Genomic DNA, 24395 nt, shown 5'->3' with positions numbered 1-24395 from the left:
CAGATGATAGGCATGACCATGGTCAAAAAAATCTACTTGGGTTTAACTAATATCCATAGGATCATCGTCGCTACTTGGAGGGACATCGTCGATCACGATGGCGTCCTCCTGACCTCGCTTCCATTTCTGGAAAAGTGCTGCCCGGAGTTCGCGTCCAAGAGCGTTGGCTAGTGGAAGAGGTACGGCGTTGCCGATTTGCCTTTGTATCTACGCAGAACAGCCGATAAGCTCCAGTAGCACCAGACAGAGAGAAACATGTATACCGTAATGACCTTGTCCTTCAATGACACAAATTCAAAAGAGTCCGGGAAGCCCTGGGACCTTGCGAACTCACGGATAGTCAGCATCCGATGGGACTGGGAAAGGATTAGTCTAGATGACGTGTGGACGAAGGAAAGACGCACATCAGGGTGAAGGCATCTCGATTGCTTGGCTGTAGGTCCTGCGTTGGTGACTGTGGTAGGAAAGACAGCGTTCATATCTAGACGCCCATATGCACCTGTACGAGCATGATGTCAGTCGTGAGACTGTCGAGCGAGATAAAGACGAGACGTACCAGACTTGAAACCTTTTCGCACCATTGCCGAAGACGGGTTGGCAGTGTTCCACTCCAATAGGTCAGCACGCAGAGCTTTTCTCCATTCGTCAGTAATAACCATGGTGAAAGCAAAAAGCAATGTACTTTTATAATCTGCATTGGGCTCCAATCGAATGTTTATACACCTTATGGACTAATCAGTGTCCACGTTCAACAACACAGATAAAAACGAGATTCACCGCTTTACCGTATCAGCCTTGAGAATCCTGGTAAAATGTTGCAAGTTCCTGACAGGTTTCATTCGAGCCTGACGTTGGTACACCGTTTTCGGTGGATGATGGTACGGTGGCCGGCCCACATAGCCACATTGTTTAACCCCTCGACGAGCGAGTGCTTCTGTATCGCATGGAAATCCTGGGACACCTTCTCTTCCCCGGCGACTACGCTGCTCATCTCGATGAGTCCTAGTTCAAATTTCATTAGCCTGAAGTCAAGTCAAGGAGGAAAGGGGTGCACACCAATCAAATCGCGGAAGGTCATCGATAGCATCTCCAATTGTAACACATGGATGGAGTGCCGTACCGTTTGCAGAGCGTATCGGTTGTATCCTCTTCTTGTTAGGATAGACGATCGAGAGTGATGTCGATGGAGTTGTTTTGTATGTTACGTCACTGTTGGTGTTTTTGAAAAATTCCTTGGGGAAATCGTGGGTGGGCTGAGGGAGAGCTGGGAGAGGAGTACCATCAAGCGCGGCAATCAGGAAGAACCTCTCCCGGCGTTGGGGGGTTCCGTAATGAGCGGCTTGGAGGAGACCTTCGCGTACTTGGTATCTACACACAAGTTAAGACCTCATTCACAAACTTAAAACAAGACCAAGTACCCCATGTCAAGAAGACCCCGTTTGAGTAATTTCAGCCCACCCATTTCTATTCCCTCTACGTCTGAGTTCTCCGTATGAAAAACACGAAACTGGAGAAATCCAGCAACATTTTCGAAATAACACAACATAGGTCGATAGAAATCAATCCAGGAGAGTGCGTTTAGGATCAAGTTGCTCTTGATGTCTCTCACGTCTTGGAACCTGTTCAACGTGGAATGGGTTTGACTGTGTGTGCGTGAGTGACAAAAATCGACGTTTGAAACTGTATTGACTGTTTACCATGGGAAACCAATAGTAAACACTTTGATTTCGCCGGGTTTTGGAGGTGCAGGTACTGGTGTCTTTCCATCAAATAACTGCACAGGTGGATCAGGTTTATGGCCTTCACAAGACTTGATCGCATAACGGAGCATGGTATTCGCGCATTGATTATAAACAATGGTACCGGGCGAATTTCGTCTGTCAATCATTCATAAAAAAACACATTACATGAACAAAGACAAAGACATACTCAAGGGTTTTCGCAGCACTTGGCCCGATTTCAACGGCGTGGGTGACACGAAGGCATTCGCTGCCCTCTGCAAGACCTTTACTAAAGGCACCAACCCCTCCGAAAAGATCCAAAGTCGGAAGGGGATCACGCTCGAGATATGCAGAGAATTGGCTCGCCAGCTTCTTCTCTCGCAGTCTGTCCCTCCAGCAAGTTTGGCAGACAAGAAAATCCTCGTTCTTCGGCATCTTTTGCCTCTGATTCCACGTTTCGGGGTTGAGCGAATCGAACTGGTAGCGCAGGTAGAAATGATCCGGCGAGAGGGCCAACCACTCCTCGAGGTCGTCTTCGCCCGTCAGCGACGACATTGGAGGGGCGAGAACAACTTGAATGAGATCGGCAGCATTGAAAGTGGTCATCTCTTTTGTTAGAAAGAGATGTCGCTACCACAATACTTAGCGTGCACAAAACGAAAGGGAATATCAACGTACCTCATCAACGAGTACATCTTGTGGCAGGATATGTTTAAGAGAACTAATCCGACCGATCCTTCTCACTTGAACCATTGTCGGGGTCTTCGAGTCTGTTTCGCGTCGAGGAAACTCCAATCTTGTGACACACCCAATATGCGCTGGCCCGCTTTCCGCCCTAAACAGAACCACGTCGTCTATGTGGTATGTTTTACCGTTGTATGTAACACCGTTTTGACACCTCCCATCGGTATTAACCCTTTCCATCTTCTCCGTTCGTGTTCGTTCCGCCATAACTTGACAAGAAGCGCAGTTGTCTCTTGGCGGGAGACTTCTCAGGTTGGCCAAGAGGTCGCTATCAATGGATGTAAATGCGCCTGAACCTTCATCGAACATAAATCTAGCAATGATTAGTATAGGTGGACAAATGTGCAGACAAAAATTAACGTACCGGCAAAAGAACTCTTCCCTCTTCACGGCGTTACTAAAAGGGCCATCGTGAACTTTGACCTTGGCGACAATTGTTTCGAGCTCTTTTTCTTCACACTGGTTGGCTAAAAAGATTTCTTGGGGATGGGCAAGCTCCCCCAGCATGATCTGTGAGCCATGATTGTACCATTGAAGGTGGTACATCATGTTGGCGTGAGAGATCCAGATAATCCTTGCAAACCTGGAGAGATAGAACTTGAGAATGTAACAAAAAATGTTCAGACTGACGCTCACCAGAACAAGTCTGGCAAAATAACTTCAGGCGACAGATCATTTACATCCGCGTTTAGCGTCCAAAATGGAGCTTCACCGTTTCTTACGAGCACAACATCCCCAACCTGTGCAATGATAAGAATAAAAACTCCAAAAACAAAACAAAAAAGCTACTTACTTCATACTTTTCGCCACCAACTATGGCCGACTTTAAGAATTCGGATGTCGGGGAAACCCTTTCGTCCTTTGACCAATCGGTTGGGTTGGGCCCCTTTGCTTTTGTTACAAGCCGGCATAGGCGTAGAAAGGCTTCTCTCTTTTGACTCTCCTTCTCTGCCTTGCTGAGGGGGTGATAAGGAGGCCCTATGATATCCAACTTCTCATGTACGCGACCCCAAGCTAAAGCGAATATGGACGGCGTGACTGTGGTCCGATTGAGATTTTCTTTCTTCAGGACGGCGGTATCTAGATCGCCAATGAATGCCTTTGATTGTAATATTCTTGTCCGGCGAGCAGGCTGGGGTATATAATGCCGTTCCCGGTCCGACGTAGGCAGTGATTTACTGAGCAAATACCGGATGATAGGTGCCTTTCTTAGTCGAGTCTGATCAGACTGGTCAAATTCTTCAATAGCCCGTCGAATACCAGGAACCTTCCCATACCCATCAGATTTGGCTGGTTGAGATGGCATAGAAACGTACTGCATCCCAAAGATCTTGTTCCACATATGTACGGCCAAAAATGTCGACCGTTTCCTTGAAATTTCTGAGGAAAGCCTCGGGGCTCTCGGGATGTTGCTCAGCAGCGAACAAGATTACCAGTCTGGCAATGTGCCGAGGTGTGTAGAAAGGCCGATAGAAAGGTTCATACGCTTTTGAGGCCTTCTCCAAGATATAATAAGCGAATAACGTCTCGATGCATACCAACCTTCATAGGTGGCATATCAGTACAGACCATCCCGCAATATTCATCGGATAACTCACTCATCCTCTGGGTTATAGCTGATTGTATAGCGAAAGATCGCGCCCAGACGAAGGTACACAGGCTCATCTTCATCTTCCTCTTCCTGTCCTTCATCCTCATCCATATCGCTCGGTTTGGCCACTGCATAACCAGCCCCCTCGAACGCTTGATCTTTCCCATGGTCTTCCTCCAGATCAGTCAACGGTACCATTTCATTCCTGTGTCTCGGATCGAAGAACGAAAAGTTGGTGAGAATTCTAATGGGTTTCGTATTGGTGCCTTCTTGTTCCTCCGCATCGTCGAGGTCTTCTCCGTTGAGGTTCAAATCCTGAGTCTCGATCACCTCAGGTCCTTCATGCCGGTAGTACGCAACTGAACCTCACATTCAGACCTCTATTTTTGATATAAGAAGAGTTAGCACGTACCAGGAGGCAGCTGCTGTTGTTTCGGTGCCTAAATCGCGTTCTGATGTGAGTTACCCGTCGGTTCGTATTGAACAACTGCATACTCTGTCGTGGTTAGTCGCGTTATTTCTGCGCTTTTGAGGTATGCCATTGGACGAAGTAGGACATGTAGAGGCCCGTTCCTGCGCTGATAGCGTTGCAGCCTCTCCAGGAAACGAAACATCAAACGCGCTAGGTCGCTGCCGTCGTGAGTTTGCCATCGTCAAGGAAGAAAAGAGCTTAAACCTTGGCTTTAGCTTTGGTTCGGCCTCCGTAACTCCTGTCGGTCAAAATATGTACACGTGACTAACATAGATAATTAGGGGCGGCTTTGGCGCTAGAGGTCTGATCTGAAAAAGCTCTCATTCAACCATGGATTCGCCCGGATGTACACCAACTCGGAACCAGCAAAAATGCTTGTCTGGTCATTTTTTCAAATCAAGTTGGGCTTACGACATAAGGTCTGCATATCCAGGTGTACGAAATTTAGCGAATGGACTATAGATTATCATTTACTAGTACGGCAAGGCAACGCATCCACTAGGAGGGGCGACACTCCCATCCAAAACCACAGATTTTGGAGATGCGGTTCTTACCCTCCATTTCAGCCTGACTCACCTCAGGACCTTGACGGAATTGAACGTCTTAAAGGCCGCAATTCAGTCGTCGCCTTTTTCCTCCGCCAGGATGTGCTTATGAACAAGTCTCTTCACGCTCTCAGTCTCGGGGTATTGTCAAAATGGCATTTTCAAACAAAAAACGACAATAGCTTACATCATCGCCTTCAATCCATTCGACTGTGGCGTTGTCCCAGATAGTTGCTGATTTCTTTAACCCAGATAACCAGACAATCGAAGCTGGTGGTGTTGTTGGGCGATGGAACATTACGATATCTATAAAGACCTGGCTGTGTTAGGCACCAGGTTAGCCGAAGGAGTCCGGATGGAGGAGGAAGGGACGGGTGTATGAGGGTTACGGATCTAAAACTCGAATATCAACTTGAACACGCTGCGAACGAAGGAAATATTTTTCACCGGACCAGTCGCAGAAGTTCGTTTTCCAAGGGTGCCGGATCGGGATTTGGCAGCTGGGCATGGAAAATGAATTGTGTCCATCTCTCATGTAATTTCTCCCGGTCATGCAGCAAAGTATTTCCATATTCCATGAGAAACCGCAAGACCTGCATAATCTAAGGGAGGATTAGAAAATTCTCTGGATACGATTATGATAATACACACCAAATATGCCCCGCTCTCAGTGGCAATGATATATATCTAGATCAGTACATGCACATTGGTAAGTCTTCATCATTGTTCAGCTCAATACATTCCGGTCACTCACGTCGCTGATGAGGGGCTGATTGGCGCAGAGGTCCATGTATATTTGTTGTCCCACGCGACCTTTTTTCTGTTTGTAAGATCGACGCCTCTAAAATCTTGTGAACCCTACCGAGATTCTCTGATTGGCTGTAGATATGATAGAGCCCTCCAAGTGTTTCCAAAAAACTGATTCATTATTAATGGAAAAAGAAAGAAAAGAAAAGATGACGAACGATGGGGAAGAATAATAGACAGTGAGAAGATTGATTTGCTTGAAATCATCAACAGCTTCCTAATAACAAGATTATAAAATGCTGCAACTTTGAAGGGTGGCATCTTTATCATATACATTTGCGACGGTAGGGACAACGAGCAACCATGGGCGCGAGCGGGAGGCTGTATGTTCCATACTCGATGATACTGATTGGAGCAGGGAAAGGAGGTGAAGGTTCCTGGTAGTGCTCCAAATTCGTCTGGCACAGAAAGTCTCAGGTTTTGGACTCGTCGTCGTCATGGCCAAGACAGTCCCGCCTCATCTTGCCCGTCGCTTTGACGGTACCTGGAGAACGTCATGGAGAACGTCATTGCCGTCGCACATGGAGTTCAAGCCCTGAGGTTGGCCTTCGAATCCTGTGGAGTGAGCTCGGGGACGGACACGATGGTTTGAGCGATCGATTGGATTAACTTCATGATGTCGGAGCGTTTCTGAGCCTCGAGCGGAGAGTGCACGTTGGTAAAACGTTGGCAGGACGCGTCGACTTCGACCAACCAATTGATGGACGCGTCAAGCAATCAATTTGAAAACCTTGGAAGTGAACAAGACGTGAAAACAAGTTAACGCAAGAACAACGTTTGATGCGCAAAGTTACTGAATCAAATGAAGGTCATGAATTGCAGGAATACATACAACTACGTGCACATGTGCGAGGGAGACCTAGAGAAATGTTTAACGAGCACTTGGCACCGCATAACCAAAAAAAAATCACACAAGAGAGATCACACAACCGCCAAACCGGAACTTTATGTCAAGATCGTGATGAAGACGTTCGATTACACCCACATATCTACAGACGATGACGACCATGAGGAAGGTCGAGGCGACCAGGGTAGAGTACCGACGTGAATGTTGACAATTGATCCGAGTAGATCCGAGTCGTGTGTAAGTATTGAGTTGCAGAGCCAGAATCAATGTGAAGAAGGTAAGGGGGAAAGAGACATAGATACTACAAGTAACGAGGGAGACAACAATAGTGGTCCATACAAGTTTTCGGTTGCTTGGGTTTATAATTACAGTTAGTTTGTTGTGTGATATCCGAACGAGAAATCGGCGGTCAACGAACAGAAAAAGAAAAATTGAATGAGCCGTGTAATAAGGTAGATGGTACCAAGAGGTCATACGTAGGAGAGGAAAAGAAAATAAAAGGGTTACATGACGTCCTAAGCCGGCAAAAAAAAGTCCAAGACAAGGCTTCATCGAACAGAACCAATGCAACGAAAACACGAGGAATCAATGTTTTGGTTTCATGCAGTAAGAACGATCCCGTTTGCTTGGAGAGTGCCATTATCTGGCCCAGCTAGAGCACCCCCTGGAATTCCGCTCGCCGTGATCGATGCTTCGCCTACTTGGTGGAAGTCTTCGGTGATCGAGAGAATAAATGAAGGTTCAACTGCAATAACGCAAAAACTCTTACCCAAAATTTCACTGTACATCATGACTTTCCATGTGTCCACTGGGAGATCAGCATCATTGAAACTCCAGTCAAACTTTTCTGCGGCGACGGGTTCATCGGTGGGATCGTGATACGGCGAAACGTATTCATGCCCTAGCGATTGGGTGGCATCTATACGTTTCCGGGGATCGAACACCAGCATCTTCTCAAGAAGGTCAATGGCTATGATAACAACATCAGAAAGAAGAGATTAATGACATCATATCGCACGGACCATCAGGATCCGCTGTGCGTAGCTTCTGACTGAAGGGAATGCGTTCACGTTTTGGCAGGCTTTGGACAAATCGAAGCGTCTGAAAAACATACGGTATTAGCCTCGAGGTTGTGGTTAATTGATTTATGACGACAACTCACATTTTCGCTGCATATGGTTTCGATGACATCATCGGGCGGTGTACCCAATAATTCCGTGATGATCGAAAACTGATTAACGTCTGACGGCGGAAAACATTGTAACATTGCACCCAAGAAATGAATGGTGACGTACGATCTTTGCCTGGGAAGAGGGGTTTGCCCTCAAGCATCTCTGCGAAAATGCAACCAGTACTCCAGATATCGACGGCGACATCATACTTTTGCCATGTCAACATGATTTCTGGGGCGCGATAATATCGTGTGGAGACATAGCCGGTCATTTGAGGGTCCTGAATGCGCGCAAGACCAAAATCGCAGATCTGAAAGGCAAATGTGGGAGAGGTCAGCAGCGTGTTACGTGACCAGCAGATGCGATTACCTTCAAATCACAGTTCTCGTTTACAAGAATGTTGCTCGGTTTCTAACACGAGTTGAACGATACGCGTGATTTTTCTCGGTAAACAAAATAGCGTACAAGGTCACGATGAACCACACCAGCTGAGTGCACATACTTGAGACCACGCTGTCAGAGGTATCATGATGAGAATCGACTCGGTACGAAAAGAGACAAGAGGAACGCACCAGAATTTGGTAAAGGAAATACTGGATGAACTGTTTCTCCAGCGGTCGAGATGTGAGCAGTCGATGTAAGTCAGTTCCGAGGAGTTCGGTCACAAAGTATCTGTCGCAAAGCTCGTCAAGAAATCTCCCAACGAACTCGAGGGGAGACTGACAGATCCTCAAGGGGAGAAATGAAGACATCGCTGAGGCTGATAATCTGGCCAAAATGAGCTGGTTGGTTAGGAAAGGGAACGAAGAGCGGCACACACATTTTCATGTTGGATGTGCTTGAGAAGCTTGAGCTCCCGGTACGTTCTTTTGCTCAGCACTGGTGTGCTGAATGGCTTCATGATCTTCTTGATCGCCACAGACGCGCCCGTAAGTTGGTCCTTGCTCGAACTGTCGGGCAGACACAGTCAGAAACGCCTTGGTTACGAGACATTCACCAAACTTACCAGACGAGCCCAAATGCACCTTACACCGGGCATTAGCCATGATACTGATCAAAATGCCTCTCGAAGCTCACCCATTCCAACTGGTTGGAGATCGACATATCTTGTTGTGACCTATAGGTTGGGTAGAGCGGTTAATGAAGAGCGGCGGAGATTTCGTAAGAAGCTGGACCTCGAAGGAAGTTCCAAAGATGCTGAGTTTGACGAACGACATGTGAGACCTTTCAAGTTGAGGGCAGAATTACTGGAGATCGGGAGAAGGTAGGGAAAGAGTATTCTAAGGAGGAATGATTGGGGAAGGAGGGGGCAATCGAGCTGATGGACGTGGTATAAACCCAAGCTGGCTTTTGAAGAGTTTGGATACAGCCAAGTATATTGTGGCAATCCGATCCGTTTTTGGGTCATTTTTCATCGTAAATCTTTCAAATTCCTTCCTTTCTTCGATATTTAGAAACCATCTACCTCATTTCACGTATCTAAATTGTAAACACTTGATATCTATGGGTATTTCGAGAAATTTCGACGGCGAGAAGGCTCGAGAAGGGCAAAGCGAGCGTGCCTTTCGATGACGCACTTACCCTGACCTCGTGTGACAAAAAATTAGTAAACATGAGAAATAATTTGGAAATAATTTGCCTGAACTTGGTCAACCGTCTTCACCCATGTCGTTCATCAGAGGCGCTGTTGCTCGTTCATTCGTACGTAGCCTATATTCAATGAGAATGTCAGCTAACATTGTCACAGGTTGCTGGTACACGCAGCTACTCAACAGCCCCGACACCCAAGAAGGCTTCCAACCTACCTTTCTGGCTTCTGGGTACTGGTGTGGTATCCGCTGCCGGATATTGGTATCTTGAACACAATGCTAAGACCTTCGCCCCAAAGCAGGAGAAGAGCCCGCTTAACCCAGAGCAGTTCATCGACTTTAAACTGAAGAAAACTGAACCATACAACCACAATACATCCAAGTATGTTTATTGTACGAGCATCGTGCGAGAATGACTCTAAAGTTGTCTTCATTCAAGGTTCATCTTCGAGCTGCCCAAAGATGAAGCTTCTTTGATCCCCGTCGCGTCGTGTCTGGTTGTGAAGAGCTCTGACCCAGAGACCTTGAAGGATGCCAAAGGCAAACCCATCATCCGTCCCTACACTCCCATCTCCGGACCCGATGTTAAGGGTGAACTCACTCTCCTCGTTAAACGCTACGAGAACGGGAACGCCTCAAAACATATTTTCAACCTCAAAGTCGCTCTTTCTTAATCAGCCATATTTGCTGACCTCATCACAATTTTGCAGAAAGGTGATACCCTGGCGATGAAGGGCCCCATCGCCAAGTTCCCTTACAAAGGTTTGTAGTCCTTCAGTGGCGTTAAGACGGTCTGGAACTTACTCATACCCAGCTAATGAATTCGAGGAAGTTGCATTGATCGGCGGAGGCAGCGGAATGTAAGCGTCTCTGACTCTCTGGAATTCATTTCAAGGCCAACTAAATTCATTTTCATTCGTTAGCACCCCTCTTTACCAAATCCTAAATCACGCTCTCCCGGACAAGAATAACAAGACTAAATTCACGCTCCTGTTCTCCAACGTGACTGAACAAGATATCCTCCTCCGTGAAGAGTTCGACGCGCTGAAGCAGAAGTACCCCAAGAAGTTTGACGTTGTATACATTCTTGACAAGCCTAGCGAGACCTGGACTGGTACGTTCCGCAATCACTTTCATTTCGCTAGCGATTCGAACCTTCTCTTCGCAGGGCCTACTGGGTACATTTCCTCGGAGATTGTCAAGCAACACGTCCCACCCGCAACGCTCGGTGACAAAGTCAAGGTCTTTGTCTGTGGTGCGTTGTTCCGTCGGAATTTCTTCTACACGGCAAAACTTAACCTTGCTCGTTTATGAACAGGCCCCCCACCACAAGTGGCCTCGCTCGCCGGAAAGAAAGCCGGTATGAAGCAAGGTGAACTTGGCGGTATCCTCAAGGAACTGGGATATACCGAAGATCAGGTCTGTTATTTCTTTCTCCCACCACTCTTAAGTTCCAACGCAACATCTTGCTGACGAATCCACGCGTTGACAGGTCTACAAGTTCTGAACGCTGGTGTTTGTGTTGACACAATACCGCGACCAGATCTCTACAAATGGAAACAAGGACACCATTGGAATTCACAAGGACTAGTACGAAGACAAGGAGGAGATGATATCCCATAGATTCACCTCCTTGTGAGATGCTTTAGATCTTCAACGTAGAGCTTTTTGGAGTACGACTGCTAACATATCTGTCTAATGATATCATCAGATTTCAGTTCCAATTTTTGGTCAACGCAAATCTTTGAAGCTTTTACACAGGTATATCCACAATCACTGTCATCCCGATCCAGTGTTGCAAATCCTCAAACTCTTTTGCGCATCGATAACGTGGTTTATTCGATCTGTTCTGAAAACAGTTAGGCTATTAACCTTTGGGGCAACCATCGATGATGTAGCTGGACTATCAATTGCGTCATGGCGTCAATCAATGATACAATCCGTGTCATGTCATTCTCAATAGCTATCGGTGACTTCCAACTTACAGGAAGGCGGCTGTGTAGCTGGCTGTGCAGCTGTAGGATCCGGGTACGACGTCAGCTCAAAGGGCGTCATGCGCGACACAGTCAGTTTGAAACGATGACTTGGATTCAACCAAAGAGTTGGACAGCCTCATCGAAAAACGGTAGAGTTTCGGCGGGCGCTTACAATCTGAGGAGGCGTTTTGTCCTGTTCAAGACAACGCAAAAGCGCTCAGTTGAGTTCAGGCAAGTACGGATTGTCTGGAATGTAGCTCAAAGTTTTTCTGCTGAACAGCCGGGATTGCAGATTTTAACTGGGCCTTACACCTGGACATCCTTCAGAGCTCAACCCTTGAAGGATGGTGGGACTTACGTTTCTGTGATAGGGTCCTGGATCGATTTCTTCGTAAGTGAGGAATTGGCTGCCATCTGTGTTCATGATGTGGTTCTTGAAAGATGTGCGGTTTTTATTCATTTTACCTACCGTATTGTATGCTAACTTCTACCGCGAAGGAATGCTGGCACAAGGACGACACAGTCAATGGTTTTTATTCGTCGAAACGAAGGATCAGCTCCTCCTTTTCTTATCAAATGACATCTCCCCTAGCAATGCATGCCTGCGACATTGTCCACTTTCACTGTCGATCTCACCGTTGAAATTTTTGGTATCACCTATTCCATTGTCCTTAGCTGAAACTCGGCTGCTGGCCCTGCTTCCTCCACCCCACTGTTGCCAGCCCCCTGAATCATGACGCGTCCACTTCCTTTGTCGTGAGTTTGTCACGTGTGCAAGAAATTGAAGAGTGTGAAAGTCAAGTGAGTTCTGATCAAGATTTCCAATTGATGTCACTTCCTGCTCTCAAAAATCGAGCCACAGGACGAGGGTCGCGTCACTCATTTGTCTACACTGGAAAATGACAAGTCCCTGTACAAAAGAAGACAAGGCACTCTGAAGTACAAAACTCCCTCTCTCGCCAATCCTTCTTCGCAAATTGGAAGAACAGAATCCGAATAGAATCCAAGTTCAATTCCAATTCAATTGAAGTTTGTGACATACGAAATCTTATTTTTTTGCAGGGTCCTTATAACCCTTTTTGGCTCTCCCTTTCAAGCCAGATAAAGCAATTGCGCCACACGTGGCATCTCACCTCCTCATCTTTTCCAAACGCGGACAAGGCCCCTCCCAACTTGGATGCTACCTTGTCCATCGCTAGGACACCGCTCCTCCGGCGCGTCGTATATAACCTCGAGCACAATGGGGAACCCCTCATCAGCATCACAGCTGTTCTCATCGTCCAAAAATAACGAACACACCACCGTCGCTCCCGCGCCTCCACATCAAGCTTGAATTCGCGTCGATACACGTACCGCGTCGCTAATACCACCATCCTATCTATCATCACTCCCTCTCGTAACGCCTCTTTAAACACATAATGCCTTCCTACGGAATCGCTCCCGCCTCGCCCACCCACGGTTTCTTCCCCTCTGGGTCATCTTCCCCCAATGCGTTTGGATCGTTCTATCAGAACCCTCGGGAGGCCCACAGCATGTACACCGCGTTCAACCCTTCCTCGTCCTCCCAAAAGCCCCAGGGTCAGCATTACCAGAGCGGAAAGGGCGGGCTGAAGAGGTTCTTTGGCTTATGACGCCTTAATTGGCCCTCACAAATTCGAGTCAGGAACCGCAGACTTCTTGGCCCATGTGTGCTTTCTTGAGAGCGAGAACACGAATACCTCATTTCACAACGCGCGCCCACCTTCAACTACCTAGGCGCGTCGCCACATCTCCGGGAAGGTCGCTTTGTCCACACAGGTCTACACCCACACCCTCCTTTTTATTTTTATCGTCCTGTCACCTATCTACCCACACCCATCCACCTGCATGCATTATCTTATTCCAAGCATAGATCACCTCCTACTGTATCAATACCTCTCTTTCTTTTGCCATGTATCTTGACCAACAGAATACCCTTTGCAAGGGTCTGAATCGAATTTAAATCTGATTACACCAACCTTGACCCAACTGAGCACTCGTTAGTTGTTCTATGAAAGATATCTCAAACCTCAGGTAATAGTCTGCTTTTATGCACTTGTAATATACCGTGCAACCTCTCGATATCAACGCGTTGTATCTGCGGGAGTTGTTCGAACTGCGGGTACGTACCTATCAAACAAGCTTTGTACGAACATCCGCTCGAAATGCTTTCAGGCCTCACGTTGACAATTGCAAGTTGTTTCGAATAATGAAATTTGTTTTGTCTACATATCGATACAATGTTATGTATGTTACGGTAGTAAATGCTGATAATGATGCAATAATGAATGATTGAAATGGCTTTCCACGAAACGATGAATGAGTTGATGCATTATCCAAGAGAGTCGTAAATCAGTCAGCTCGCCGCCATCGACAGCGCAAGTTTCTTAAGGGGCGGGGTACCAGTGGCCTCGTCTTCCACATTACTTTCCGAGTCATCAGCCTTACGTTTTGTGCCACCAAGTTTTAACGGGGAGAGGGGCGGCGACTTTGAAGTTGTAGAACGTATAGGACCCGACGACGACAGCTCTGGGGTGGTACCGCGGCTAGCATTAGCAATCTCAGTGCGCAAGCGTGCTGCTAAAGTGTTCGTTGATGTTAAGGCTTCTGCATGACACGTTGCATGATACACCTGACGACGAACTTCGGTGTCAGGTCGAGTCGACGAACACAGGGAAGAGAGCACACGAACCCGTTCATCCTTCATGACAGCGTTCTTCCAAACCCAGTCCTCGTCATCCTCCAGGAACTCCGACTTCAAGGTCTCCTTACAAATTGGACAAGATATAGGCTTAGCTTCATCACCAGAAGGAACAACAACATATTGGGCTCGCAGTTCAGCATCGCGCTTCGCATTCTCAGCATTAGCAGCAGCTTCAGCATTTAAGCGTAATCCATCTGCTCGACCCTTGCCTTTCATATCAGACGAGTCATGAATCCAATCCTACAGAACCGGTGTTAGTTGTTGTTCTGAACGATAAATGATATATCAAACTCACCTCAATACCCGTGAACCAGCTCCTGCTATGACCCCGACCAATATTCTGATCAGCCTTACGATTCTGTCTAAAGTGCATATCTAGGTGATCATTCATTTCCTTCTTCCCGGCTGGGGTACCTGAGAAGCGCACTCCGCATTGCTTGCATTGGGAAGTGAGTCGATGATACAAAAAGTCTACGATCCGAGGCCGTGTCCTTACGTCAAGCGTCAGCATGCAGGGCAATCGGCAAGATGCATTGTTGACTAACCTTAAGATATCAGAGCTTGTGAGCTTGACTTTTTGAGCGAGGATAGCCGTTCTGTATTGACGTTTGCCTTCTCGACTGAGATCGATTGTTTCTGGGGTCGGAGAGCGTTTTTCATGCGAGGCGCCGGCGCCGCGAGGTGTCGAGTTGTTCGGTGTCGAACTGGAGGAAACGACGCCGGCCTTGACGAGTGAAAGAAGCTTGTTGATGTCCTGGAGCGCTGGGACGCTGGGTGGCAACATAGCTGGAAGACTTTCCGTCTTGATGTTGGAACCAGACGGGTGAGGTTGATTCGTCTGGTAAGGCGCAATGGGTGGCGTCGGCCGACTTGGACCTGCAAATGATTGATTTTGCCACTGCAACGACGGGGGTGGAACTACAGGGGCAGGAGGCGGTGGCGGTACTGTACTACGAATGAGACTGCGGAGCTGATTCAATATCTGCTGAAGTTCCGTCTGTGAAACGCCAGTTTCCACCAACTTTCTCAACTGTGAGGAAGAGTTAGAGGTGTATGCAGGAGCGGATGGGAGGTGTCCCACCTGTTGCAGTATGGCGATGTGGTTTTGCGCATTTGGGTCGAATGGGTTGGCTTGATATGCACGCTCCTTTTGGCCGAGCGCAAACTGAAGTTCGCTGAGGACTTGGGCTCTCGTTATCTGACTGCCGTTCGACTAGACAAATATCATGAATTATGTTGATCACTTTACAGAAGCTAACAAAACTTACGTGGCCACTGCCGCCATCACCCCATATTCCCTGCTCGATAGAGAGCTGATGTTGTGCACCAAAAAGCTCAAATCGCGACGGAGAACCTGTGCGCCAGGTCAAGACCATTTCTTCCATTTTTGCGCGGGTGGGTTCATCGACCTGGGAGTAAGTTTGAAGGAAGAGTGAGACGACGAAGGGCGCAAAGATACGGGCGTATGGTTCGAAGAAGTTTTTTGAGATAGCATCGAGCAGATAAAAGGCAGGCAGCTTCGCCCAGGAAGGTACCTGAGAAAGAGAACCAAAATAGAAACTATTAGTCATCAATCCACGGAACGGGAAGATAATCAGAAAAAATGAGTCGAGAGGATCGCAGAGAAGGGCGGTCGACGCAGGCGACGACGGGCAACTCAGACAGTCTTTGTGCTCAGGTGTACAAAGGACTACATATACATGGTATACAAAAGACAAACGGCTAAGCCAGAGATCCCCGTTGTACCCCTTGATCCAGCGGATACGAGTAAAGAGAATAATCGCCAATGAATCAACACTCACCCGTCGAATGTGTCCTTCAATGAGTTCCGCCACGGTGTCTGCATAACGAGAATAGTCTTGAGCGAGAAGCGATAGCTCCTGGATGATGGGCCTAGAGTTGACCGTCAGCTGGGAAAGGCGGCTGGCAAACTCTCTGCGAAACGCGATGGGGTCAAGGAAAACGGGTGCTGGAGGCTGGTGATACTGGTACTGGTACTGAGGATAACCAGAAGGCATCATCGGAGGGGGAGGAAGCGGAGCAGGAAAACTGGGACCGCTATAAGATGGCTGTCCGTACAGAGTCTGAGTGAACACGGAAGACATCGGACACTGTGTGGAACCGAACGATGCTAAAGACGTCAAGGATCTTACGCAAAAACGATAATTCCAGTGGCGGACGATGAGGGCAGCGGAGGAGTTGTATATTCACACGTTGTGGAATGAACGAAGAAACAATGACCATGCCACCTCTCAATTTCCGCTTAAATAAGCTTGGCACGTGCCGCTGCGGCGGCCCGCGTTTGCCGAAGGTGAATGGTCTGGTGACCTCTCCTCAGGCCGGCGCTAAACACAGTGCTGCTGCTTCGTTAGCCCCCGTCGCCATCCTTAACGACGAGCCCGTCATCGCTTATCATGGTTCCCCCAAGATTACAGGCCACTGACCCCTCCGCCCAACTGACGACGGCCCACTCACTGGCCTTGTTAACCGAGTACACACATACCCTCGACTCCCTACCCCTCGACCTTTCTCGAAATTTTGCCGACCTGAGAGAACTCGATGCAGTTCTCTCTTCCTCCATGATCTCAATAACATCAAAAATACGTGCCCTCACTCTCATGATTGAGCAGGGTGTGGCGCCAAAAGAAGACCGGTTATGGCTTTTGACTGAGATAGCAGAGGAGGCCAACCGCCTGAAGCTGGGAGGGGAGGATAAGATTCGTGTTGCATGTCAAGCGGCCGACAATCTCAAAGCCCACTCCAATCATCTTCGAACGTTATCCGAGCACCTGCCCGGCTTCGATGCTTCGGTTTTGACCAGGAAAACTGTGTACCCTCACGTTGCAGTGCGTTCTTTCATGCCAGTCGCTTCACTGGAACCAGGGCGAAGGCGTCGTGGTGGGTTTGGCTCTCTGTTGGTTGCATCCAACCCAGATCCCAGTCCAGCCAAAAGGAAACGGGTCGCAAAGGACGAGGAAATCGACGTGATGAAGTCACCTAAAAAAGACCGAGTGGGCGATGGCAATGTTCGAGGACGCACTAACGGTCGGGCTAAAAAGTTTGTGGTACACAACTCTGTTTCATTCCAGCATGCACTAACGTACTTCCATCTAGAACCGAACGTGGTCCTTCACCATCCGAATCTCTCGTGTCTGTCACATCCCATCTCCCATCCCAGGCTACCCACAACGCCCGTGGAGGAAGTCACAACGCCACACGGAGCAATAACGCCGCGTCCGCAACTAATAAACGCGCTGCCCGTAACGTCAATTCCAACCGGAACCCCACACCCCTCGCCATTGAGCAATACCCCTCCCCACACGAGACCAGTTCAAGACGAGATGCATACAACGCCGTGCCGTCCTCTTCCTCCCACCCCTCCCTTCCACTGCCTTACCAAACTCAAACCGCGCCGAATGAGCCTGCGAATGGCGGTCACCATTCACATGTCATTAACGCGTATGATATGCATCACGCGGCAATAGTGAATCATCACCAAGACTGGCAAATACCGCACCCCCAGCAGCTTGAAGGGCCTGGGATGCCCGTTGGGCGCAGCACGTCTATTCATTCCGCAGCTACCAATGTTCCTAACATTCCTCCAGAGCCAGCAGTGGGCACAGACGGAGCAGCGACGGAGGGTGGGGATGCTGATGCGGATAATGACGATGGCAGGACGTACTGCTTCTGTGATGGAGTTAGCTATGGCGAAATGATTGCTTGCGATGATGGGAATTGTGAGAGGGAATGGGTAAGTTCTATTCCCTCTGCTTTGCTTAGAAACACCGTCAAACGACATCTGCCAACAGTTTCATCTTGCATGCATTGGCTTGGCTGTACCGCCTGAAGGCCGTTGGTTCTGTGAAACCTGCAAAAACAAGCGAAACACGAAGAGGTCGGGCCGAGGAGGCAAACGCAGACCAGCAGGCGGAAGATCTGCAAAAGGAGCATAATCGTCGTTCATCCATTATTCTACATATGACAAGACTTATTCTAGCATCTTCGCTCATAACTCTGTATTCCCTGCTCACCATGACAAAAAAAAGTTGGACATCGCCCTTCGCCGGACAGTTCGCGTTTTCCTTAGTGAAAATATCGAAAGAAAGTCGAATAGAATAGCTCAGGTAGTACTAAGTAGCGAGGATATATGCAGTAGATGCGAAGAAGGACAATCCCTTCAGCGTCGTTTTGAGCCTCGATCATCAAGCCCAGGCGAGCTCCTCCGCTTCCTAACATGACAACTCTCAGTTGATTCACGCTGCGCGCAAAGACGAAACACTCACCGGCTGGAACTGCGTTCCTCAGGCTCACCACTCGGTGTCCTCCTGCTTTCTTTACCACCTCCATAATCGAGGCCATCCACAGCTGGTGCATTGCCATCTCGATCCTTGTACTTGTTTTGATTACGAGGTCCCGTGGGCACTCCAGGTGGGAGTGGAGAGGCAGGTCGCACAGGCACTGGTGGAGGAGCTGGAAACACAGCTCAATTGTTTAGGAGCAATATGAGATCAAGAGGAAAATGCATACCATCCGCATATAATCCTCCCCGACCACGACCTCTTCCGGGGAAGCCTCTTCCCCGCAAGCCTGGGGCACCCCTACCTCGGAATGGTATTTGTGCGGCACCACGTCCTGCACCAGGTGCTGGTGTAACGGTTTGCGATCCTTGCATATTGGGATACAACTCTTGCACCATCGTGTTTTGTTCCTGCACGTCATGATAGAAACATGGTTATTCTCAAGCACAGAGTAAAAGACATGGACGTACCTGCATCCCATATTCCCCACCTATACCCATATTCATCATACCACCTACAGCAGCTCCAGCATTGAACCCGTCCTGCATCATACTCACCGCTCCAGCCCCTTGTTCTGGAGTCCCACTTCCTTGAATAATGCCGACGCCTTGCTGTTGCCCTTGCCCGCCATCCTGCATCATACCCTGCATCATTGCCCCACCCATGCTCATATCGCCATTCATGCCCATGCTCATTGGGCCCATCATACCAGACATGTCCATCATCACCCCCGGCCCCATCATCCCAGGTCCTGCGCCGTTCATCATCGTCGTAGCGCCCGTCATCACCATCGTTCGCACCTCTGGCGGAAGTGCGGTCAGCTGGTCTTCTGGCATGCCAGCAAAGTTCTGTGTGGCGTTTGCATTTAGTGAAATCTTCAGTCAAAAAATGTTGCGAGAAACTCACGATAACATTAGTCTTCAGCACGTTGGCCAATTCCCCTAGGTCGCGCCGGCGGTAACAGTACGCCTCCCATGAGATCTCGTCAAAGCCATAGTTGAACCAATCGCTGATGTCCGACCCAGGTCGACGCCACGGCTTGTCTGCCATTGCGTTCAAGTCGACCTCAAGGATTGACCGTCCATCAAACACGCCCGTAGCTGTGGGATCAATTGCAGGATGGGAGGGTGGTGCTGTTACAGGAGGCAACGTCGAGGGGTCGACCCCATCGTCTTGAATTGCAGCAGGTTCAGAGGATGGCTGGGCGGTCGAAGCAAGAATCGCACTGGGTGCGGTCAAACTGCCAGATGATAGAGGTGCGGCGTTAAGTTGAGGTGCTGATGCGGAGGGTGTAGTAAATGATGCGTTTGGAGTGACACCTCCTCGCTGTATTGGAGTATACTCCGTTGTCAGTGAAGGTTGGGGTTGGGGGGCTACGTTTAAGGAATTATCAATGGGATATTTTACAAGATTAATTTAGAAACAAACCCTTAGGTTGAGTAGGCGGTATTGTCGCGCTAGTAGACCGATTTGCTGCCGGTCTCCCTGAACCTTGCCTAGAAATGCGCGTTAATTGGCAAAGACATACGAAGTCCAAGATTATACCGAAAGTCGAGTGACCGATTCGGCACGTCCATCACGAATTCGATGTCCTGAACAATTTATTAAGCAAACCACTTCCCATGTTGATGTTGGAAACGTCACCCACATCTTCTTCGCTGTCCTCCATTTCCTCGCCCTCATCATCGTTTTCCTCTTGAAGGTGCTGTCCCTCAAAACCTCCTTCTGCCTGTTCTGCTTGTTCTTCAAGGAATGCAACCGAAAGCCCATTTGATGATTGCGGGGTGTCGAGTGGTATGCTAGAAAAAGTATCGGATACGTTCAATGTTGCACGCGTGCACTGTGATTGACGAAGACTCACGGCTTGGGTGCTAATTCACGCACAAAGCAGAGGAAGTGTCAAAATCATGTTATTGGGCAAGAAGAATAGTAAAATGACAGAGAAAGCGCCTCTTTTTTGCAAATAAAACCATCGAGCCAACACGAAATGAGTTCCAACTGAAGTCTTACCAGCAGTTGATGGTCGACTGTTTAGCCCTGAAGGACCTCCATATAAGAAATCGTCGTCGTCGTCCCTGTCAAGTAGACCCGTCAGATATCGTCAACGGCAAGTATAGTTCCACCAACATTCTTCCCGCTGGATGTGCTATGTAGTCGAATATAAAAGAGAAATACTGCCAAAGTGACAGAACGTTGTGACACCCAGTTAGCGCCCTGTCACACCCTTTCTCCGTTTCCACCAAAGAGTGAGGATCATTCTGGTACTACCTGGTACTACCACAATTGTCAATCCTTCGTCAAAAGAAACTATCATTCCGAATTGGAATAGCTTGGTTAACGTTATTTGGTTTTGTACGTTCTCAGACTGTCAACTTCGCATTCAGCCCTGTTGGTTTACATATTCGTGGTTTTTGCCGCACTTTCGAATTCAGATCGCAATGGCTAATACCAAGCTAATACCCTTGAAAATAATTTGGAAATTGAAAACGACTCCGAAGTCTTGAAGACCTCCTTACCGGATGGTCAGAAGGCAACTCTGGCCAACGAACTACCGCCAGAACTCCTCGTGCACATCTTTCAAATGGCACAAGACATGTTCTTTCCATTGGAGCAACATTTGTCCTGGCGCTTTCCTTTCGTCCTTGGAAAGGTGTCGCGCTATTGGCGCCAAGTCGCCTACGGGGCACCTACACTCTGGTCGCACGTGGATGTCTCGCCTCGCAGACATTTGGACGGTTTACAGGTCTACCTTGGCAGATCAAAAGGCTCCCCCATCAATCTTGATATCACTTTTATACGCCAGAGCGCCGTTAGCAAGCTCATAGGTATCTTACGACCCCATTACCGACATTGCCGTTCCATCAGAGTCAAGGCTGAAAATTCTTACGAACTCACCACGGAGATTTCGAGCATCCTTGACTCGGGCCATTATCCCATGCTAAGGCACATCTGTGTTGAGGGCTTTGATACGAGTCTGTTGCAACCGTTCGCAATTGTAGCTGACGCCGTTAACCTGACGAATGTACGCTTAAGAGGTTTGGGTTTGACGCATTGCCGCCCTCCTCTTACTGCTGTGACCCAGCTTCATCTGGCGGTCTCATCTCACCCGATTCTCTACGCTGACTTCTCCACCATATTACGGTCCTGTCGATCCTTGGTCACGTTATGTGTCTACAACGATCTCATTGTCGAATGGCCTACCGATCTCCATGACACCTATGATATGCCATTCCTCCGCTACCTACGCATCTTTGGAGATATGATACAAGTTTCTGAACTTCTACTTTCTGTATATGCCCCGGATTTGGAGAACTCACCATCGCTCTAATTGTTAACGACGACCTCATCAAACTTAGGCGGGAAACTGCTAACGTTCCCCGATTTACGGCGTTGAAATCACTCACCCTTGCACCTCGTCACAACATCGGTGCGGTCTTGACGACTGTAGCCGACGCCGACGCTTGCTTCCCAGGGATCAAGTTGCTTATTCTTCCCAATTTCAATAAACTTTCTTCTTTTGTACGGTCTACCAAAACGATGGACTCTCGGCCATTTTGGCCTGAGCTCGATGGTCTCGCTGTCCGTGACATTGATGACCAAGGTGTATTATATGAGTTTGTCCAGGACCGCCAACGTTCAGGTGTGCCCTTGCGCTCGCTGTACTTGGATCCCTTGTCAATGTCAGAGATGACCCCAATGGACCGGTTGAAGGATCAATTGTCGGTGGTGGAGGCAGATCTTTGGAAGACACAATGTGATGACAATCTATATAGAGATGAAGAAACCCGTTTTCTCTGAGCGGCGTGATGGGCAACGATACTTCTTGGTACCGGTCTCATCTTTTGATGTGAGTCAGCTCATCTTCATTCTTCAACTTTGCATTGAAATATTGTTTGAGACCCCGCAGCTCGTTTGGCCCGAGGATCCAAAGCCCAGTCCTTCCGTCTTCCTTGAAATGCACCTCTTTCTCTCTTGGTGTAGCCCAAATCCACGTTTGACGACCTATCAGATGATGTGGCTAGAGATGAATTGGAAGTGAACTAATTTAGCCCACTCAATTTTTGTGGAACCAACCTCCAGTATGGCATTGCGTCTGAACCGATAGTCGGAGCTGTAGTCCTGTGGACACAAAGGTTCTCAACAAGTCATACACAACGACCCTTGTTTCGTCCCAATCCCACAATTGCAACTGTTTGGCAGGGGCCTTTGTTGCTGATAGACTAGGTACACTACCTGATCAAAAGTAATGTCACATCATTTTTTGGACAAAGTTGGTGCTATAACACAAGAACCAAACATTTTAAGAACTAAGCTCTGGTGTATGAAACATAGCTAAGGAGGTGTAGATTGTACATACCAAGTTTGGGGGTGAACAAATAAAAGCCCAGGATAAGGCAGGGCATTGACTGTGACAACTTCCAAAAATGGGATGCAACAAAATGAGAAATTCTGAATGACTGCAACCTACTGAACGCAATTCACCACTTGAAGAAGAGATATTTTGTACACTGGATCTCCCTGCTATTGTTATAAGCTCCCACAAGTATCTATGCTATAAGCTTGTATATTCTATTCTAAAAGGTAAATTCAAATTTATTGCCCTCCTTGCCCATTTCCAGCTAAAAATGTTTCTGAGGATTGACAGGAGAAGGCATCTATTGTCATAGTATTGTACAGATACATAATTATTACTGTTACATAGTCTTATCTGACCCCATTCACAAGATTTAAGCATGCAATCATTATTTAAACTCAACAAAGTGTGAAAATTAAGAAATGAATCATCATTATCATTCCCAGAAAACCTACTTCCAAAGGGTTACAGTCAATATAGTTAATTTGAACTGTCAATGGTAAGTGCTTCTACCTACCTTTTGAGTTTTGGACACAAATGCTTCTCATATGGCCTGCAAAGCTCACTAAAGCATGACAGAGGGATGTCTAAATCTGGCCTAGAAAGGGCTGGGGGTCTCAGATCCTTGTATAAATAGGACCTCTGTTTATTTCTTTGGAGTGGTGTTCCTAGGTATGAGAAGAGCCTTGTGAAATATTTTCAGCCCCACTTCACGAAGAAAAATGTCAAGGATTGGTCCAGGACGATTGCTCTATGCAAAATGTACTTTTGTTGGGGACTTTTCAAGTTATACCCAGTGTAAATTTATTTGCTATTATATTATACTTCAGATGTTGTTTAAAGGACATCCTGAGTCTCCATGGATCAACTCAAAAGGATTGTAGCATTTTTTCTTCTTGCAGAAAAGAAGGACCAATGGTGTAGATGCTTGTTTACTTTCAGAAAAACTCTGGAAATTAACTTCTACAGACATCATGCAATGTTTATTTTAACATTTCTACCTACCTTTTGTATTATACACACTACAAACATTAATAGGGAGTTAATTTGCCTCATTCTGACAAATATATTGAGTGAAAAATACATAAAGTGGAGAACAAGTTCAAATTTACCTTTTAGGGAGGATATAAAATTTTCTGGCCCAAAGACTTTATGAAGCTCATAACAATGGCAGGGAGATCCAGTGTTCAAAATATCTCTTCTTCAAATGGTGAATTGCTTGCAGTAGGTTGCAGTCATTCAGAATTTCCCATTTTGTTACATCCCATTTTTGGAAGTTGTCACAGTCAATGCCCTGCCTTATCCTCAGTTTCCATTTTTTCACCCCCAAACTTGGTATGTACAATCTACACCTCCTTAGCTATGTTTCATACACCAGAGCTTAATTCTTAAAATGTTTGGTTCTTGTGTTATAGCACCAACTTTGTCCAAAAAATGATGTGACATTACTTTTGATCAGGTAGTGTATCTTGAGGGTCAGGAATCCTGGCCATAGGTCTTTTCAGGAAGCCAAAGGTGGCTTGGACAGTTTGTGGATATATGCGACACTTTGCAAGG

The 24395-nt window shown here is 47.5% G+C and overlaps 8 protein-coding genes across 8 annotated transcripts; 4 read left to right on the top strand and 4 right to left on the bottom strand.

Moving 5' to 3' along the window:
• Positions 1 to 42: 42 nt before the first annotated feature.
• Positions 43 to 4707, bottom strand: LACBIDRAFT_301416 (uncharacterized protein; the record flags this gene model as incomplete). Its single annotated transcript, XM_001873482.1, has 17 exons — positions 43 to 207; positions 264 to 356; positions 405 to 499; positions 557 to 723; positions 778 to 1002; positions 1057 to 1368; positions 1419 to 1643; positions 1698 to 1877; positions 1930 to 2351; positions 2400 to 2778; positions 2830 to 3048; positions 3102 to 3205; positions 3259 to 3732; positions 3782 to 4007; positions 4064 to 4415; positions 4469 to 4496; positions 4552 to 4707. 17 exons carry the CDS (start codon positions 4705 to 4707, stop codon positions 43 to 45), a joined length of 3822 nt encoding a protein of 1273 aa, XP_001873517.1.
• Positions 4708 to 7057: 2350 nt separating this feature from the next.
• Positions 7058 to 9116, bottom strand: LACBIDRAFT_187188 (uncharacterized protein; the record flags this gene model as incomplete). Its single annotated transcript, XM_001873481.1, has 13 exons — positions 7058 to 7439; positions 7497 to 7697; positions 7750 to 7828; positions 7890 to 7969; positions 8023 to 8209; positions 8269 to 8310; positions 8365 to 8412; positions 8472 to 8571; positions 8624 to 8667; positions 8720 to 8849; positions 8906 to 8924; positions 8977 to 9016; positions 9075 to 9116. The coding sequence occupies 13 exons, from the start codon at positions 9114 to 9116 to the stop codon at positions 7327 to 7329; spliced, it is 1125 nt and encodes a 374-aa protein (XP_001873516.1). The 3' UTR covers positions 7058 to 7326.
• A 695-nt stretch (positions 9117 to 9811) lies between these two features.
• Positions 9812 to 10961, top strand: MCR1.2 (NADH-cytochrome b5 reductase; the record flags this gene model as incomplete). The annotated part of the gene is made up of 7 exons (XM_001874102.1): positions 9812 to 9892; positions 9941 to 10147; positions 10199 to 10250; positions 10303 to 10348; positions 10412 to 10602; positions 10657 to 10743; positions 10807 to 10961. Coding segments are annotated over 7 exons (819 nt in total), but the record flags the coding sequence as incomplete, so codon positions are not given.
• A 1921-nt stretch (positions 10962 to 12882) lies between these two features.
• On the top strand, positions 12883 to 13460 carry LACBIDRAFT_301412 (uncharacterized protein; the record flags this gene model as incomplete). Its single annotated transcript, XM_001874101.1, has 1 exon — positions 12883 to 13460. One exon carries the CDS (start codon positions 12883 to 12885, stop codon positions 13093 to 13095), a length of 213 nt encoding a protein of 70 aa, XP_001874136.1. The 3' UTR covers positions 13096 to 13460.
• Positions 13461 to 15484: 2024 nt separating this feature from the next.
• LACBIDRAFT_149014 (uncharacterized protein) lies at positions 15485 to 16123 on the bottom strand (the record flags this gene model as incomplete). The annotated part of the gene is made up of 2 exons (XM_001873480.1): positions 15485 to 15721; positions 15989 to 16123. Coding segments are annotated over 2 exons (372 nt in total), but the record flags the coding sequence as incomplete, so codon positions are not given.
• A 477-nt stretch (positions 16124 to 16600) lies between these two features.
• LACBIDRAFT_301409 (uncharacterized protein) lies at positions 16601 to 18139 on the top strand (the record flags this gene model as incomplete). The annotated part of the gene is made up of 3 exons (XM_001874100.1): positions 16601 to 17244; positions 17301 to 17937; positions 17996 to 18139. The coding sequence occupies 3 exons, from the start codon at positions 16601 to 16603 to the stop codon at positions 18137 to 18139; spliced, it is 1425 nt and encodes a 474-aa protein (XP_001874135.1).
• A 224-nt stretch (positions 18140 to 18363) lies between these two features.
• LACBIDRAFT_301408 (uncharacterized protein) lies at positions 18364 to 20254 on the bottom strand (the record flags this gene model as incomplete). Its single annotated transcript, XM_001873479.1, has 8 exons — positions 18364 to 18415; positions 18470 to 18656; positions 18714 to 18894; positions 18955 to 19332; positions 19391 to 19857; positions 19913 to 19980; positions 20030 to 20076; positions 20129 to 20254. The coding sequence occupies 8 exons, from the start codon at positions 20252 to 20254 to the stop codon at positions 18364 to 18366; spliced, it is 1506 nt and encodes a 501-aa protein (XP_001873514.1).
• An 823-nt stretch (positions 20255 to 21077) lies between these two features.
• LACBIDRAFT_321007 (uncharacterized protein) lies at positions 21078 to 22528 on the top strand (the record flags this gene model as incomplete). The annotated part of the gene is made up of 4 exons (XM_001874099.1): positions 21078 to 21519; positions 21795 to 22124; positions 22258 to 22331; positions 22466 to 22528. 4 exons carry the CDS (start codon positions 21078 to 21080, stop codon positions 22526 to 22528), a joined length of 909 nt encoding a protein of 302 aa, XP_001874134.1.
• Between the last annotated feature and the right edge of the window lie 1867 nt (positions 22529 to 24395).

This window comes from Laccaria bicolor, genomic scaffold, assembly GCF_000143565.1.
Source record: "Laccaria bicolor S238N-H82 LACBIscaffold_1 genomic scaffold, whole genome shotgun sequence".
Lineage (NCBI taxonomy): Eukaryota > Fungi > Basidiomycota > Agaricomycetes > Agaricales > Hydnangiaceae > Laccaria > Laccaria bicolor.
Note: the sequence above shows the minus strand (reverse complement) of the source record. Positions and strands in the feature narration are given on the sequence as shown.